We start from the raw sequence: 15,134 nt of genomic DNA, 5'->3' as shown, positions 1-15,134 counted from the left end.
TAAAGCATTTGTATTTTCTGTTGTACTGCAAATTATTTTTAAGTGTTTAATCATGATGATTTAAATTTGTTATACTCAAGCTTATGATGTCTTTAAATTTAGAGAGATTTTTGCAATTTTCAAACTAAAAGAATTTGAGGCAATTAAAAATGTTTGACTTTTCATTCTCCTAAATATTTAATCTACTGAAATAAGCTTTTATTATAATTTACATTAAATTATTGAAAATAAACCTTAAAAGTATTACGTTATTGTATTGTAAAACAGTTTATTTATATGATATGCTTCTGTTAGTCCAAGCTAATTATTATGTAGTTGTTTGGATTAGCAGAGTTACATACAAAGAAAAGGAGGTTAGAAAGGATTACAAATACATATATTTAAAAATAAATAATATTTTATTTATAGTATATATATGGTATATTTATATATATTTAATAAAATAATTTTTAAGATTTAATTTATCAAATTATTTTAACAGCGATAATCGTGGCGGAGACCGAGGAAACAATCGCAGTGGTTTTAGAGACGGTGCAAAACGAGGTGGCGGCGGTTACTCGAATAACAAAAGTCAGAAGAATAGCTTGAAAGGAAAGCAACCAGGAGAACGTCTACGAAAACCTAAATGGGATCTATCGCGCCTACCTCCTTTCCAGAAAGATTTTTATAAGGAGCATCCAAATGTAGCAAGAAGAATACCGGTTAGTATCATTTTGGAGAATTTTTAAATTATACAAGTAAACAAATAACTGAATCTTTGTGTAAATTATATGTTTTAATATTAAGAGAAAATGTGTTTTTCAAAAATAACATTAAATAGTCTATCTTTTGGCATTAATAGCTTTTTTAAAGTAAAATCTTTATAATGTGTTTTTCAATAAGTAGTATGAAAAAACATTATTAATTGTAGGGAAGAGAAGTAAAATTTTAAAAACATAAATTAGGAAAGTCTAATAGCATTTGCAAGAAAGAAATATAAGTTGGACCTTTTGAATGATGTAAAATAATTTATCACTGTTTTGAGTATAATCGTAAATTACAAAATTTAATAACAATTAAATATTTTCTTATTGTGCACTTCAATTCAAATAAGTAATTTTTTAATGATTTATTTTTATTCATTGTTGTAATGATATATATTAATTAATATTTATAGGTGGAGGTGGATGCATTTTGGCAAATGAATGAAATTACTATTAGAGGTCGCGGAGTTCCCAAGCCTGTCACCCTCTTCGACGAAGGAAGTTTTCCAGGTAAAAACAAAACTTCAGAAGTCGTCAATTAATTCTAATTTCATATGATATTTGTTCTTGGTTGAATAAATAGCATAATATGGTCCGTGACAGATTATTATCCAATAAAGTAATAAGTTCATCGACGGGCGAGTGTAATTTATTATAGAGAAAAAATCAAAGTATGTTTCTCAGTTTACAGAATTATCATTTAATATGTATAAATTTATAATAGACTGGAATTGTCATTATTTATTTCATAAAATTTTTAGATTAACATAATATTCCACAATTTTATATTTCTGTTGTAATAAAGAAGGAAAATAATTAGAATAAATTAGAGACTTTCTCAATGACGTTTTACAGAGGAAGAAAAGCTAACTATTTTAATAATGAAAAAATTCAGTTTTGGATGAAGTAAATAAGTGAAAATTTCATCAAGATTATGTTAAATTCTGATAATAAAAATTATGACTTTTAGTTTGATTTCACCTAATATTGATAGCTAGTCATGATTATTTTTGGAGAGTTTAAGGATTTAAATCAGATGTGATAGCTCAGTCTGGCTTGAAAGATGTCATTATTCTTATAATCATAAAAATTTTAAAATTTTCTAATTTGCTTCCTTGATTGTGATAACGTAGACATCAATGTTCCATAGAAATTATGTAATCTGAGCTTACAACTGTATTATACTCTGAGCTTAAAGCTTATGGTTGTATTTAAAACAGTACAAATAATTCAAAATCAAAACTTTTAGTTGCATGAATTTCAGTTGTACTTTATTTTTATTTCAAAGTTTAGAGAATAGTTGTTTTGATTAACAAAATCTGTTGCATTAACCACTGTCTTATGGAACTGTATTTTTTTATTTTTCTGTTAATAATGGAATTTTATTTCTTCATGTAAATATTTATGGAATTTAAATTATATAATATTTTATTTTTAGAATATGTTATGAATGCTATTCATCAGCAAAGTTATGAGCGACCGACGCCAATACAAGCACAAGGTTGGCCTATTGCTCTTAGTGGTAGAGACATGGTTGGAATTGCACAAACTGGTTCTGGAAAAACTTTAGCTGTAAGTATATTCATAATCATTTTTAAAGGAAACTCTTATTATTTTCTTTGCTTTTATATAAGCCATTGTTACAGAAATAAAGGAAAATGTGTAAAATTATATAATGTGTCAGTAACAATAGTTTTGGCAAAAGTGTCTAATAATATCAAGTGATAATATATAAATAAGACGTGCAAGAAGTAGCTCAAGGAGAATCACATACTCCGAACTGATTACAGTGTGTGCATAAATGAAACAAAAACAAACATTTTCGAATGCCATCCTTTAAACTTTTTTTGTTTTGTTTATGTGTACACCATAATCAGTTTGGAGTATGATTGACTATGTTCCGGTGTAATGTGTTGTTTAGCTCAAGGAGTTTGGCAATTTTCAAGTACCAGACTTGCTGACGCCATGAGCCAGCATTACTTGACTGACTTGTCAAATGTTGTTGATTCCTAAATGTGGAGTTAGCTCATTATTATTTAATTAAGTGTTGGAATAACTGGAAATATCTTATACTACAGAACAGAATTTTCTTAGTAGAAAGCTACATAAATAAGAATTGTTATTTAACATTAGTTTGTAATCACATGCAGTTTTTTTTTTTTTTTTAACAGGATTGCATGCATAAATAAGGCAGCAATTTTCTGTTGATTTTTCACATGTAATTATGTGTACGTAATTGCAATGCCTCAAATTTGATGATTCTGAAAAATCCCATATGTTTTCACTGCATATGTCAAATTTCATGCATTGACTAGTTTACAAGATATTTTCTTTACAAAACAGTGCTGTTGACTAGGCTCCTATAGATAGCCCTTCAAACTTTGTTATAGCATTAGGTTGAGGTGTTTCTTAGAAGGAACAAAAAATGATTTTTGCACTTTTTCAGACATGAAATGAAACTGTGAAAATTGTTGAGGTGATAACACTCCAAGATATCTGACAGATAAGTGTTCAAGGTCGTAGCAACTTGAAGACCATGCATGTCATTATGTCATACATAGCTGGAAAACGTCCATAATGTCATTACTTTTTGCAACAATCATTAGAAACTTCCAAGATGTCAGGTCACCAAAAATGACATTAGTGTAGAAAATGGCTGCATAATATGTCATGTGACAATAAGGAAAGGTTGCAAGACAGCAACTCTCAGTTAGCAGTCTTGAGGGCCTGTGATAAGTGGAAAAAATTTTTTTGATCAAAATTTTTATTCAGTTATGTGGATAGCACCATAGCAAGAGGATATCATGGAAGCATAGGTAAGTAACCCAATTTGGTGAAAAATACCTGTGAAAAATTAGTAGATGCAGGAAATCACCACTACTACATACAACTGCAGGTCAAACTGACAGTTTGAGGAAATATCCTGAATCAGTTTCTGCAAAAAGATATATTTAAAAACTTTTTAATAAGTGATAGTTTACTTGGTATATATGTAAAAAAAAAAAGGAAATTGTTGAAAGTAAAGGTTATTTGAGGAAAGACTTAGGCTTTGGGCATGCTTAGAAACAAGTTCCATGAATTCTTTAATGGATTTATCGTGAGAGACTGAATTATCTTATGATTCTGTTTATGCAACTTTGAAAATAATCAAATTAAATAAATAATTATTGAAGCATGTAGTAAATAATTATTTTTGATTTAAGAGTTTCTCACAATGTAAGCAAGACGGTAATAAGCAAAGCTTGGTGTCACTAAACTTCTCATGTTTTGTTTTAATTTTGATCACTCAGTGGAAGTCAATTCATTGCAAATTTTTTATACAGAGAATCCCAGAATCCCACTTAAAACTGGCCCAACTAAGATGATGAAAGTTCAGTAATGTAAATTTTATACGGGATATTTAAAAGGGAAAGTGAATGAGATCAATCCCAGAACTATAGGCAAACTGAAGGAAAGCATTTGCAGAAGCATTCACTGTCAATATTTTATGTAAGGTTGGTCTGAATATGATTCTGCACATATAAAGGTGTACAGAGATGCATAAGGAAACCATTTTTGCATCATCTGTAGGTTTCTGTATGCTTAAATAATGTTAAAATAAAGTTTTAGTGAGTATCCTATGACTTAATTTATTTATATTTTGCTTCCATTGAACAAGGCCAATTTTATATGGGACGCCTTGTAAATACTTAGGCTATTCTAGTTAGAAATCACCGATTTTTTCCTTAAAAAAAAAAAAAAGACTTTTTCTAATGCACTTAATAAAGATGATTATTTCTTATGACAATTTTATTTTAATTATCTTGAGTCAAAAAGAAAGTTTTAGAATCCAAATTTGGAGATTTTTCTAACTTAAAATGTGAATAATGAGATAAACAAATTAAGCTGTTGGTATTAAATTTTTTAAGTTTTTTTTAGTAAAAATATTTTGATTAAAAGATGTCATCAGTGATTTTCTCCAAAAATCTGTTACTATTTCATAATTAAACTTACAGTTGATGTTATATTATGATTGAAGATATAAAATAAAATATATTTACATTTAAACATAACTAATAATATGTATCTACTATTCTAATTGCAATAAGTAAAGTTCCAGTGATTTTGTATAATAAACTGGACGTAAACATTTGCCTGTGCCATTAAAATATCCAGATTATTAAAGGTGTATGTTCAGTTTTTTTATCTTTCAGTAATAAAATTGGAATATCATAACAATTGAAAAGATGAAATGAAATTTAAAAAACTCCTCGATAATTTCAAAATATTAAATGTGATTAAAACTGAAAATGTTCATTTATAAACAGCTTGCAAGTCTGATAAAAAGTAAAAGAATTATATTTCTGCAATATATTGCTAATGATATATTCTAGAAATTTATTTTGTAAATATAATATAGCTTGATTTTTGAATTAACGATTAAATTATTTTTGGCTTTTTTTTAAGCGATTGATTTGAAAAGATTTTTTGTAAAAAAGAAATAATCTATGATGATTTTTAATTCATTTTATTTGTTGATTAAATGAAATAAATTTAAAAAATGGAGTGAATTCAGATGAGATATTACAACTGAAAACGTTATTTATTTAAAAATATTTTGTTCAAGAATTATTATTTTTTCTTCTACAGTACATGCTTCCTGCTATTGTTCACATTAATAATCAGCCACGCTTAGAGAGAGGAGATGGGCCTATTGTAAGTATTCTGAATTTGTTAATATCAGTTAAGTAAATGGTTTCAACTTTAATTTATCTATTCTACTCTAAGTAACTTTGATAATTTATAACTATCACAATGAACAGAGGAATAATAACCGAATAATTTTAATTATTTTAATTAAAAATTTGTTAGCGAATGCACATTTAATTCTTATAAATAATAAATGCAATAGATTTTAAAATTTGAGGGTTTTTTTTTTAATATTAGAAATGTAATGTATTTATGTAATAATATGAACATATTGAATATCCTTTATCAAAGTTTGATTGTACTAATGAGATAAGCTGACTTATAGTAAGCTATCAGTTCAACTGATGCTTAGATTATGTGTTGGCCATTATTATTACAATTCATAAAAAATTTAATGAAATTATTAATATGAGTTACTAAATTGTGAAATTTACTTCCAGAGCAACATTTGTCAAATCATATAAATAATTTTATTTAATCTGCTTTCTTATCTATTTTGTTTCCACATCATTTAATGCATATATTGCTTTCATTTAATTTGATTTAAATTTTTTGAGGTTATAAATGATACAGAATTTCTAATCTAATAGTGACCTGCAAAGATATATTTTTTAATCTGATTATCAGTTAGAATCTTGCTTTAACTGTAGATAAGTCTTTGTTCGTTATAATTCAGGAATGTTTTTTTTTTTCCTCTCGAAATAGAAAAGAAAGGAAATAGATTTGAAGGCAAAAGAAAAAGTCATAGATTTTAATAAAGATTAATTTCTAATTTTTGGTTAACTTAATACTTATGACAAATTTAAAGTAATTAGCATTTAAAAACTTTTCAGGTATTGGTGCTTGCACCTACACGTGAATTAGCACAACAGATACAACAAGTAGCAAGTGATTTTGGACGGTCTTCGCATATTCGAAACACTTGTGTATTTGGTGGAGCACCTAAAGGACCTCAGATTGCTGATTTAGAAAGAGGTAAATTTTATGAGATTTTAACTTGATCAGTATTTACTTGGGAAAATTGTTTTTGAAACAAATATTTCTCCACCAAAATACTTTGGACCTAGTAATCTGTTTTTGTCTGAGAATTCCTTGCTTAACATTTTCATTTATTACAGCAGCTTTATTACTATTGTTAGTTAATAATGATATAATATATGTAATGATAATATAGCCAAATCTGTATATAGCGAAAACCTTTCATTAACAGTCCCTTCAGTCCTTTGAATTTTTTGCAAAAATTAATGTAAAGTAATCTGTACATAGCAGAATCTGTTTAACATGGAATCGAAAAGGAAAATCGGTCCATGTGATGGAAAAATTGGTATCTTTATCCGATTTAACACAAATTTAACAAGAAATTTACATGCCCAGCATGTATAAATCGTAAAAAATTTAAGAAATACACACAACCCAATACAGAATAGCAAAATACAACTACTTTATTATAGTAATTTTATTGGGATTTGAACAGAGTTTTTGTATATTTTTATTAACAGCTGTTTTTACTTAACATAAATATGTGATGTAATTATAAATTGTGAAATTTAACACATTATTCCAGATATGAGATTGTATTCTTTGTTTTAAAGCTTATTTTAAACTTTTTTACATCACATTTCGACTTAATTTGAATAAAATCAAGTTGAAATGTCTGCAGATAAAATGCACATCGGGCACATTATTCATAGTTTTTAAGTTTCATAAAAGATATCATGCTATACAAACAATAAAAAATTCTCATACTGTGTATGGGGAAGATGCTTGTAAACTCAGAATGTGTCAAATGTGGTTTTGAAAGTTCGGGAAATTTTGAACTAAAGGATACAAAATGTACAACCCCCAAAAGCCATAGAAGAGAAATTGCAGGAATATTGATGAATAACAACTCATGAATTTGCAACAAATCTTAGTATATCACAGACATGTATTGTTAAAACTTTACATTCACTTGAAATAGTTATAAAACATGCTGATGATTCTACATGCAGTTTGTTTGTTTTTCTTTTCCACTTATGAAAAAAAACAAACTGGATTGAGTATAAGTTTGTCAGATGAAGGTAGTCAGCTGTAAGGTTTTATTCTATTTTTAAATTGGTTACTCATTTTTTATCTTTGAGAACATTTTTACAGATGAATGAAAAATTAAAATAAAAATATTTATTAACCAAAAATTTGTTATAGCGGGTGGTGATTGTTTGGTCGAGTACTGAGGTACCACTGTATTTGATTAATGTGATTTTGATATACACAGTAACATTGATAAATTTATTAATCACATTAATCAAGGGATACCTATAGTATGGTGGAAACCTGTCCACTATGGAAGAGTTGTTCTGTTCACTCCCTTGGGGTTCTGTTATAGACAGATTTGACTGTATATTATTAGTTATGTATAACAAAAGTACTCTATATGAAGATATAAAGTAACATATATCAAATGCAAACAAAATGTTTGTGCTTAACTAACAAACTACTTGATAAGAAGGATAATTGTGTGAATAAACTAGTTTAGAGAGAACTAATATAATAAAAACATCTATTACCAATAGTTTTTTTTAAATTCTCTGACCTGTGGACATTTCGGTTTTTTTTTATACACATAAAAGACAAAATCCATAATCATTCTGACTTGTGTGTAGAACCTGTATTTTCTTGTCCACTTGACTGTCAAAGACTTCATGAGATGTGCACAAATTTGAACTGTGAATCTTGAACTGGAGTAAAATGCCTTACCATTGAGTTATTCTTTTGACTACTTGTGGCTATTTCATTGCACTTTGTTTATAATCATATTAATATAGGGTTGTTGCAAATGAAATTGTCATTTTTCAAAATTTAAATTTTAAATTTAAATTTTCAATTTAAATAAATAAATTCAACATTTAAAAACTTTCCACTCTTGTTCATTGTTTAATTTTCTGACATTTAATAAAGCACTGGGAAAGTCAAGAAGCTCAATAAATGACTAATGCACAAGCTCATCAAGAGAGACAAGATTTATCATTTGGAGGTCTGCTATTCTCAGATTTTCCAGAACAAAAATGAAGGTATATTGCATATTTTAACTTGAAATGAAAAATGGATAGGACAATTGTCGACATTCTGAGCCGTGGCTAGACGTGGAAGAACCAAAACAGAACCTTCGTCCATGGAAGGTTATGGTGTCTGTATGGAGGTGTGGTTCATTTTTCTCTTTTACTAGGTGACTTGATTAATACCAAGAAATATTATAAAGAAATTGAAACAATACATTATAAACTGCACATTCAGGAGTCGGCCTTGGTGAATAGATTTGATATATGACCTGGCTGTATGACAATACCAAACTACATGTTGCAAAGCAGACCATAAAAAAATTGGCAGAATTGAATTTCAGAATTTTCTTTCACATACTTTATTTTTCATATCTTTAGCCAATGGACTACTACTATTTTAAATATCTTGATAATTTTTTAATAATGTATTTTTGGGAGGGTTGAAGAGATTTCTGCCAAAAAATACATTTGGTGATGTTTCAGCCTTTCATTTCCCTGATTTTTGTCAAATTGGCATCAATGCACTTATATTACATTGATAGAAGTGTATTTGAGTTGATGGAGATTGTTTTTATTATGTACTGGAATGTTAAATTAGATTAATAAACTTTCAAATCAAAAATAGAAATATTCAGTTTTGTTTGCAGCAACTCAATAACAGTAATATATAAACCTAACCCTTGATATGTACGGTTCACATAAAATTTGCAATTTTGGTTTAACACATTTGGAAACTTGCCACAAAATTTCATTTTACACGGTAGAGTTTCAGGTTATAACATAACAACAACAACAACAGTATATAACAATGAGCAACATTATAACAATAATTTATTTATTGCAGTCATTAAATAGTTACATTAGTGATTTTATAACCTGTTAAGTAAATCATCATGAATTGAGATTTGTATTTTAAAATAAAATTTTATTTGATGATATTTGTTTTTTATTAACATTATATATAAAGACAAATGTTTAACCTATATTTCTAATGGGGAGAATTCAAAAGCTTTTTAATATTTATTTTATCTTATAGTTATTTTTAAAAATTTACCAATGAATTGTTTTTGATCTATATTTAAAATTTTCAGGTGTAGAAATCTGCATTGCTACTCCTGGCCGCCTGATTGACTTTTTGGAAGCCGGTAAAACTAATTTGCGACGTTGCACTTATCTTGTGTTAGACGAAGCCGATCGTATGCTCGATATGGGTTTCGAACCGCAGATTCGGAAGATTGTCGAACAAATAAGAGTAAGTAAATTTTAAAAATTTAATTTCAAAGGAAAATTTTTTAATATTTATATTTGGAAATTTAATAATTAAATTAAAAGAAAGTTTGGTTTATTCACCTTTACCAATGTTGTTAAATAAGCCAAAAATCTTAATATGCTGATTTATAAATAGTGTTATAAAATAGTAATTAGCTGTAAAAACAGGTTATGTCCATTTTAATATCAAGAGCAAAGTAAATATTAAATTTTGTAGCAAAAGTACAAAATGTACTGTGTATTGTTTTGGAATGGAAGACTAATTGTCACTGAATTACAATTTGAACACTATTGTTCATTTTAATTAGATTAGAACTAGTCTTTGGAAGTAGAGAATATTTTTTGTAAGTTCATTTACTTAATTTAAATATTAATTTTGAAAAATTAGCTTATTTTAATAATAAGAATGTTCTTGTAAAATTCTAAAAGTCCTAAAAATTCAATAAACTATAAAAAACAAATTCAGTTCATATTGATGATAAAACAGAAGCATAATTAATGCAGTAACGACTTACAACAGACTTTTCTTGTAGGCCACTACTAGATCTAGGATTATTCCTACTATACAAATAAAAAAACGTTTTTGATTGATAAAATGTAATAAAAAATTAGGTTATGGTGGTAATTTTTTAATATCTATGTTTGGAAACTATTTTATTATGAATATAAACTGAACTTGTTTATTATGGTTCATTCAATTTATTTCAAAGTCATACATGGTATAAAACAGACTTTTAAATCTGTAGCTGATTAAATAAAAAATTTTAGAGTATAATACAGAGTGATTATAAAATTTTTTTCATTTTAGCCGGATCGTCAGACATTAATGTGGAGTGCAACTTGGCCAAAAGAAGTACGCACATTAGCTGAAGATTTCTTGAAAGATTACATTCAGATTAATATTGGAGCTTTGCAACTCTGTGCCAATCATAATATTTTACAAATTATAGATGTCTGTCAAGAATCGGAGAAAGAACAGAAGTAAAATTTTTAAAATAATTTTATTAAGTTAAATTTTACAAAAGAGAAAAAATCATTAATTTTACATTTTTTAAATTTTATTTTTGAATACATTCAGTCAAGTACTTGTAGACTAAAGATAACTGTGCTCTCAAAACATAATAAAACGATCCCCTAGATAAAAACAATTACATTACACATATATAATAAAAATTAATTTGCATGAACAAATGATTTAGACATAATGAAATAAAGTCAGAAAAGACAACATTGATAAAATAGATAATAAAACACCCAAAGTGTAAAAATGTGATAAAAGGAACATTAATATAAAAGCTATGCATCTGTTTATAATCAATAAAATTTCATTCTAAAAGTTGAGAATGCACTAAATCTTAAAAATTCGGAATGGGAAAAGAAAAATAAAAGTAGTAAAAGTGGGGGAAAAATAAAACAAAGATTTTAACTGCAGTTGCCTTATACCAAATGGTGCTTTAAATACTGTATGTCATGATAAATAAGATTTCCAACAGGGTACGAGTTATGAACATTTGTGAAAAAAATTGTTTTTGATACATTTAGCCTATATGAGTGGAAAGGTGTGATTTATTCTTTTTTGTTATGAAGAGGAATCCTTAAGACCAAATTATGAAGAGAGAACATACTATTAAAAAATCTGCACTCATCAGCACTGAGTATTTTATACTAGAAATATGACTGAATTGTATAAAACAGATAATTCAATTTCCCGATGGTTAATTTTTACTAATTTCAAGAATTTGATATCCTAATTTAACTGGATAAAGAAAAGCATGCCAATTAATTAACCACTGCATAAAAATTTGAAATTGTTGCATTCAGCTCTTTTTTTTCTCTTTGGAATTAAAATTAAATGAAACCAAACTATCAACAATGCCAATAGGACACTGTGGCTTAAATGCCTCTTTTATGTATTCAATTAAATTAATGGTTGAATCTCTGTAGATACTTCTCAGACTTCTACATTGTATTTGATTGTTTTTAAATTTCCTTATAAATTAAAATATGTATGTATATATATCTTAATATAATAATAAAAAATTTTAAAAATATATTGTAAGCATGTATCCTAAAAATCTAATAAAAATAATTCTTAATGAACTTTTTAATAATTTTTATAATAATAAAAACAAGAAAACTGCCTTTATCATAGTAAATTTATAACAAATTACTCTGAGAAAGGCAATGTTTTTTTGGAATTTTAATGCATTTTCTAATTTTGTTTTTGGTAGTCTTTTAAAAATAATAAAATAGTTATTTATTTCAAAAATAATTTTTAATCTAAATTATGATATCTTTTCTTTTAGACTTTTTAAATTGTTGGAAGAAATAACAAATGAAAAAGAGAATAAGGTAACTCTACTATGAAAGATTTTTAAATACTCTTTTTATAAGTAATTACTAAGATGTTTTATTTATAGTTAAATCTGTTTGGTTTTTTTTTGTTATGTCTGTAATTTTCTCTTTATCTTATCAAAATTTTTCAATTACAGACAATTATATTTGCTGAAACCAAAAGAAGAGTAGATGATTTGACAAGAAGAATGAGAAGAGATGGGTAAATAATTTATTTGTTTTAATTGGATTTTAAAGAAATAAATAATAATAGTAATAATTAGTATATACAGGGGTTCCTATGCACCTAGAAGTCAGGGAAAATCATGGAAAAACCAGGAAATTTGTCAACAATTATCAAAAAGTCAGGAAAAGTCAGAGAATTTGCCTTCTTGATTTTTTGCTGACAATATGTTTAACTAAGTGTAAGAAGTAATGTGGTGCAATACAACTCATGAAAAGGGGTGTAGAATATTTTCAGGATCCAAAATTTCTTCCAAGCATACACAAAATTTCCCCAAAAACTTAAAGTACAAAAAGTGATAAACAACATTTAAATTAAAATTATTTATCACTTTTCATTTTAATAATTTTTATTGTGTATCAAAACAATTTTTGATTTTTTCCCACTTTATTAATAATTTATAAAGTTCAGGAAATTTGTTAAGGAATAAATTTAATAAATATAATTTAAATTCAGCATCCACTAGACACTTGCGCTTGTTTTTGATTAACTGCAAGAGGAGGGATTTTTCCACACGTTTCAAGGCACCTCGTAGACACAAAGGAAAGGTCTGGTAGTGGATGGTGATGCATTTGGATGTTATGTTATGCTCTCTACACTTTAACAGAAAGACCAGCTGTGGCATAAATTACATGCCCAGCTGGTCTTTTGTAAAGAATTATCGAAAGGAAGTGCATTCATCGGAGACACCGAAGATCGGAGACGGACGTGACAGACGGGATTGGGCCGGGAGAATGAACATCGTTCGTTACGCGGGGAGTAACGGTTATAGAAAGGTCGAGGCGGCGATATATGTGAGCGGGAAAAATATTTGTATTTTCGTAAAAAGATTTAATAAAGTTTAATAAACGGAGACGGACGCCGCGCTAAGCGACGGCAACAACACGAGGCAAGTTGGGGCACGCGCGAAGTTGCTGAGTGACCGTTGCTAAGCAACCGAGGCCAGGCAACGGCCACCTAATAGAGAGGGATACTGTGTGCGATTTGTCGATTAGATGGGTTGGAATAGAAGCACTCAAAATTGCGTGCCAAGATATGTTTGGGACGGAGCGAGGCACGGGAATTGGCTCAAGGAAGAGAATCGCGGTTATTCTATTAGACAGACCTGGATGGGTTTGTAGAAATACTTACGGACGGTGCGATGGGACTACGAGAATTGTGCGCTTTTATCTTGCTGGATAAAAGCGCACAAGTCAACGAGGCAGCCGGTATCTTCGATCAATTAAAACTATCCCTGCTAAACAGGAATAAATCCGAGCGTTCGAGCTTGCCAACTTTCTCTGCCACTTCGCACGTCGCTCGTAGTTACAAAGTGTAGAGAGCATAACATAACATCCAAATGCATCACCATCCACTACCAGACCTTTCCTTTTTGTCTACGAGGTGCCTTGAAACGTGTGGAAAAATCTCTCCTCATGAAGTTAATAAATATATACTTTTACATATGGATTATACAGGATTTGTTAATGAATAATAAATAAATAATGGCTTTTCTCTTTTCTTAAACCCATGCAGATTTATGGTTGTGAATTAATAACAGGATAAACTACTTTAATTTAATAAAACATTTTGTTTTTAGTTTTAATAATTTGGCAATTATAAAAAAATATGTAACTGTTAATTAGAAAAATTAGCTAATTAAAAAGTTGGAGAAGCAATAGCATAGGTACATAGTAAGTCAAATGCTATTTTATTTTGTCAATATGCCATATGGTAAGGTATGTGATGGTCAGGGAATTTGTACAAAATTAGCCAGGGGATGTTAGGGAATTTAAAACAAAAATTTGAGTAGGAACCCTGTATAAAATAATCAGGTAATGTTTTAAAATTGATGCATTGCATTGCAGTAAATTTTTTTTTTTTTTTTTTGAGTAATTTGGAAGAGAAATGATTTTCTGTTATCTCTCTATGGTTATAAAGACCATTTATTGATTTGTGACAATTAACGATAACTATTTTATAGTTTATTTTGTATAATTATTACAAATGAAAGAATGTTGATTTCCATCCCATCCACTATCTCAAATCGTATCATTATCATAATTTATGGATATAGGCTTGTAAACATAAATGGTAGCTATGAACACAACTCAAGCTGTAATTGGATAACAAGAATTGTTCACTTAAGAAAATAAAAACTTAAAGAATACTAAAATGAATAATTTTAATTTATTTTTAAAAAATTTAAAAAAAAAGCTTTATTGGTAATGTTTTTTGAGATTGGGGATGGTGATATGCCTTCACCATCGCCATACTCTACCTCAGTCTTGAAAAATCCCCTAAAACATCATTAAAATACATTGTCATTGGACTTAGGTGTATCTTTACAGTTTCAACTTTCTGTCTTAATTAGAAGTGAATGAAATTTGAGATGCATGATTTGGGGACATGATACAAAGCAAGTTAAATAAAAGTGTTTAAAAAATTTAAAAAAAAAAAAAGCAAATGTTTTCACTTGGCTAATTGTGCTTCTTTGGTCAGAAAAACTGATTCAAAATAGAACATAAATTACTCATGAATGGAACATATTTGCAAAATATAAAATACAGTAGAGCATCAATTATCCGACTCCGATTAACCGACTTATCGGTTAACCGACCGCGTTCTAGTCGGCAAATTCAAATGTCCGCTAGAGATGTGGCGCTACAATATTTGGTCATGTCTTGGCTACTTTAATATTATTTTTGTTAAATTTTTGCATGTTTTAGCTGGCAGCACTGGCTCGACCATGAAAGGGAGGCTAGTATTTAAACCAGGCCTAATACACTATACTAATAATGTATTTTTTCATACTTTTCAGTTATCCGACCAACCCCA

General features: G+C 28.2%; 1 protein-coding gene across 3 annotated transcripts in view; it reads left to right on the top strand.

Annotated features, from left to right (window-relative positions):
• Nucleotides 1-15,134, top strand: part of LOC136976884 (uncharacterized) — a 41,393-nt gene that overhangs the window by 8,078 nt on the left and 18,181 nt on the right. For all 3 annotated transcript variants that reach the window (XR_010881000.1, XM_067272266.1, XM_067272260.1), the window contains exons 2-10: nucleotides 482-701; nucleotides 1,157-1,253; nucleotides 2,182-2,315; nucleotides 5,373-5,438; nucleotides 6,266-6,407; nucleotides 9,562-9,722; nucleotides 10,548-10,720; nucleotides 12,046-12,091; nucleotides 12,232-12,296. Coding sequence is in view for 2 of the 3 variants with exons in the window: in XM_067272266.1 (XP_067128367.1) it covers nucleotides 482-701; nucleotides 1,157-1,253; nucleotides 2,182-2,315; nucleotides 5,373-5,438; nucleotides 6,266-6,407; nucleotides 9,562-9,722; nucleotides 10,548-10,720; nucleotides 12,046-12,091; nucleotides 12,232-12,296 (1,104 nt within the window). In the remaining variant the exon portion in view is untranslated. The remainder of the gene's footprint in view (nucleotides 1-481; nucleotides 702-1,156; nucleotides 1,254-2,181; nucleotides 2,316-5,372; nucleotides 5,439-6,265; nucleotides 6,408-9,561; nucleotides 9,723-10,547; nucleotides 10,721-12,045; nucleotides 12,092-12,231; nucleotides 12,297-15,134) is intronic.

Source organism: Centruroides vittatus, unplaced genomic scaffold (assembly GCF_030686945.1).
Source record: "Centruroides vittatus isolate TY-2023 unplaced genomic scaffold, ASM3068694v2 contig_1112, whole genome shotgun sequence".
In the NCBI taxonomy this organism is placed as follows: domain Eukaryota; kingdom Metazoa; phylum Arthropoda; class Arachnida; order Scorpiones; family Buthidae; genus Centruroides; species Centruroides vittatus.
This window is presented reverse-complemented; position numbering and strand designations above follow the sequence as displayed.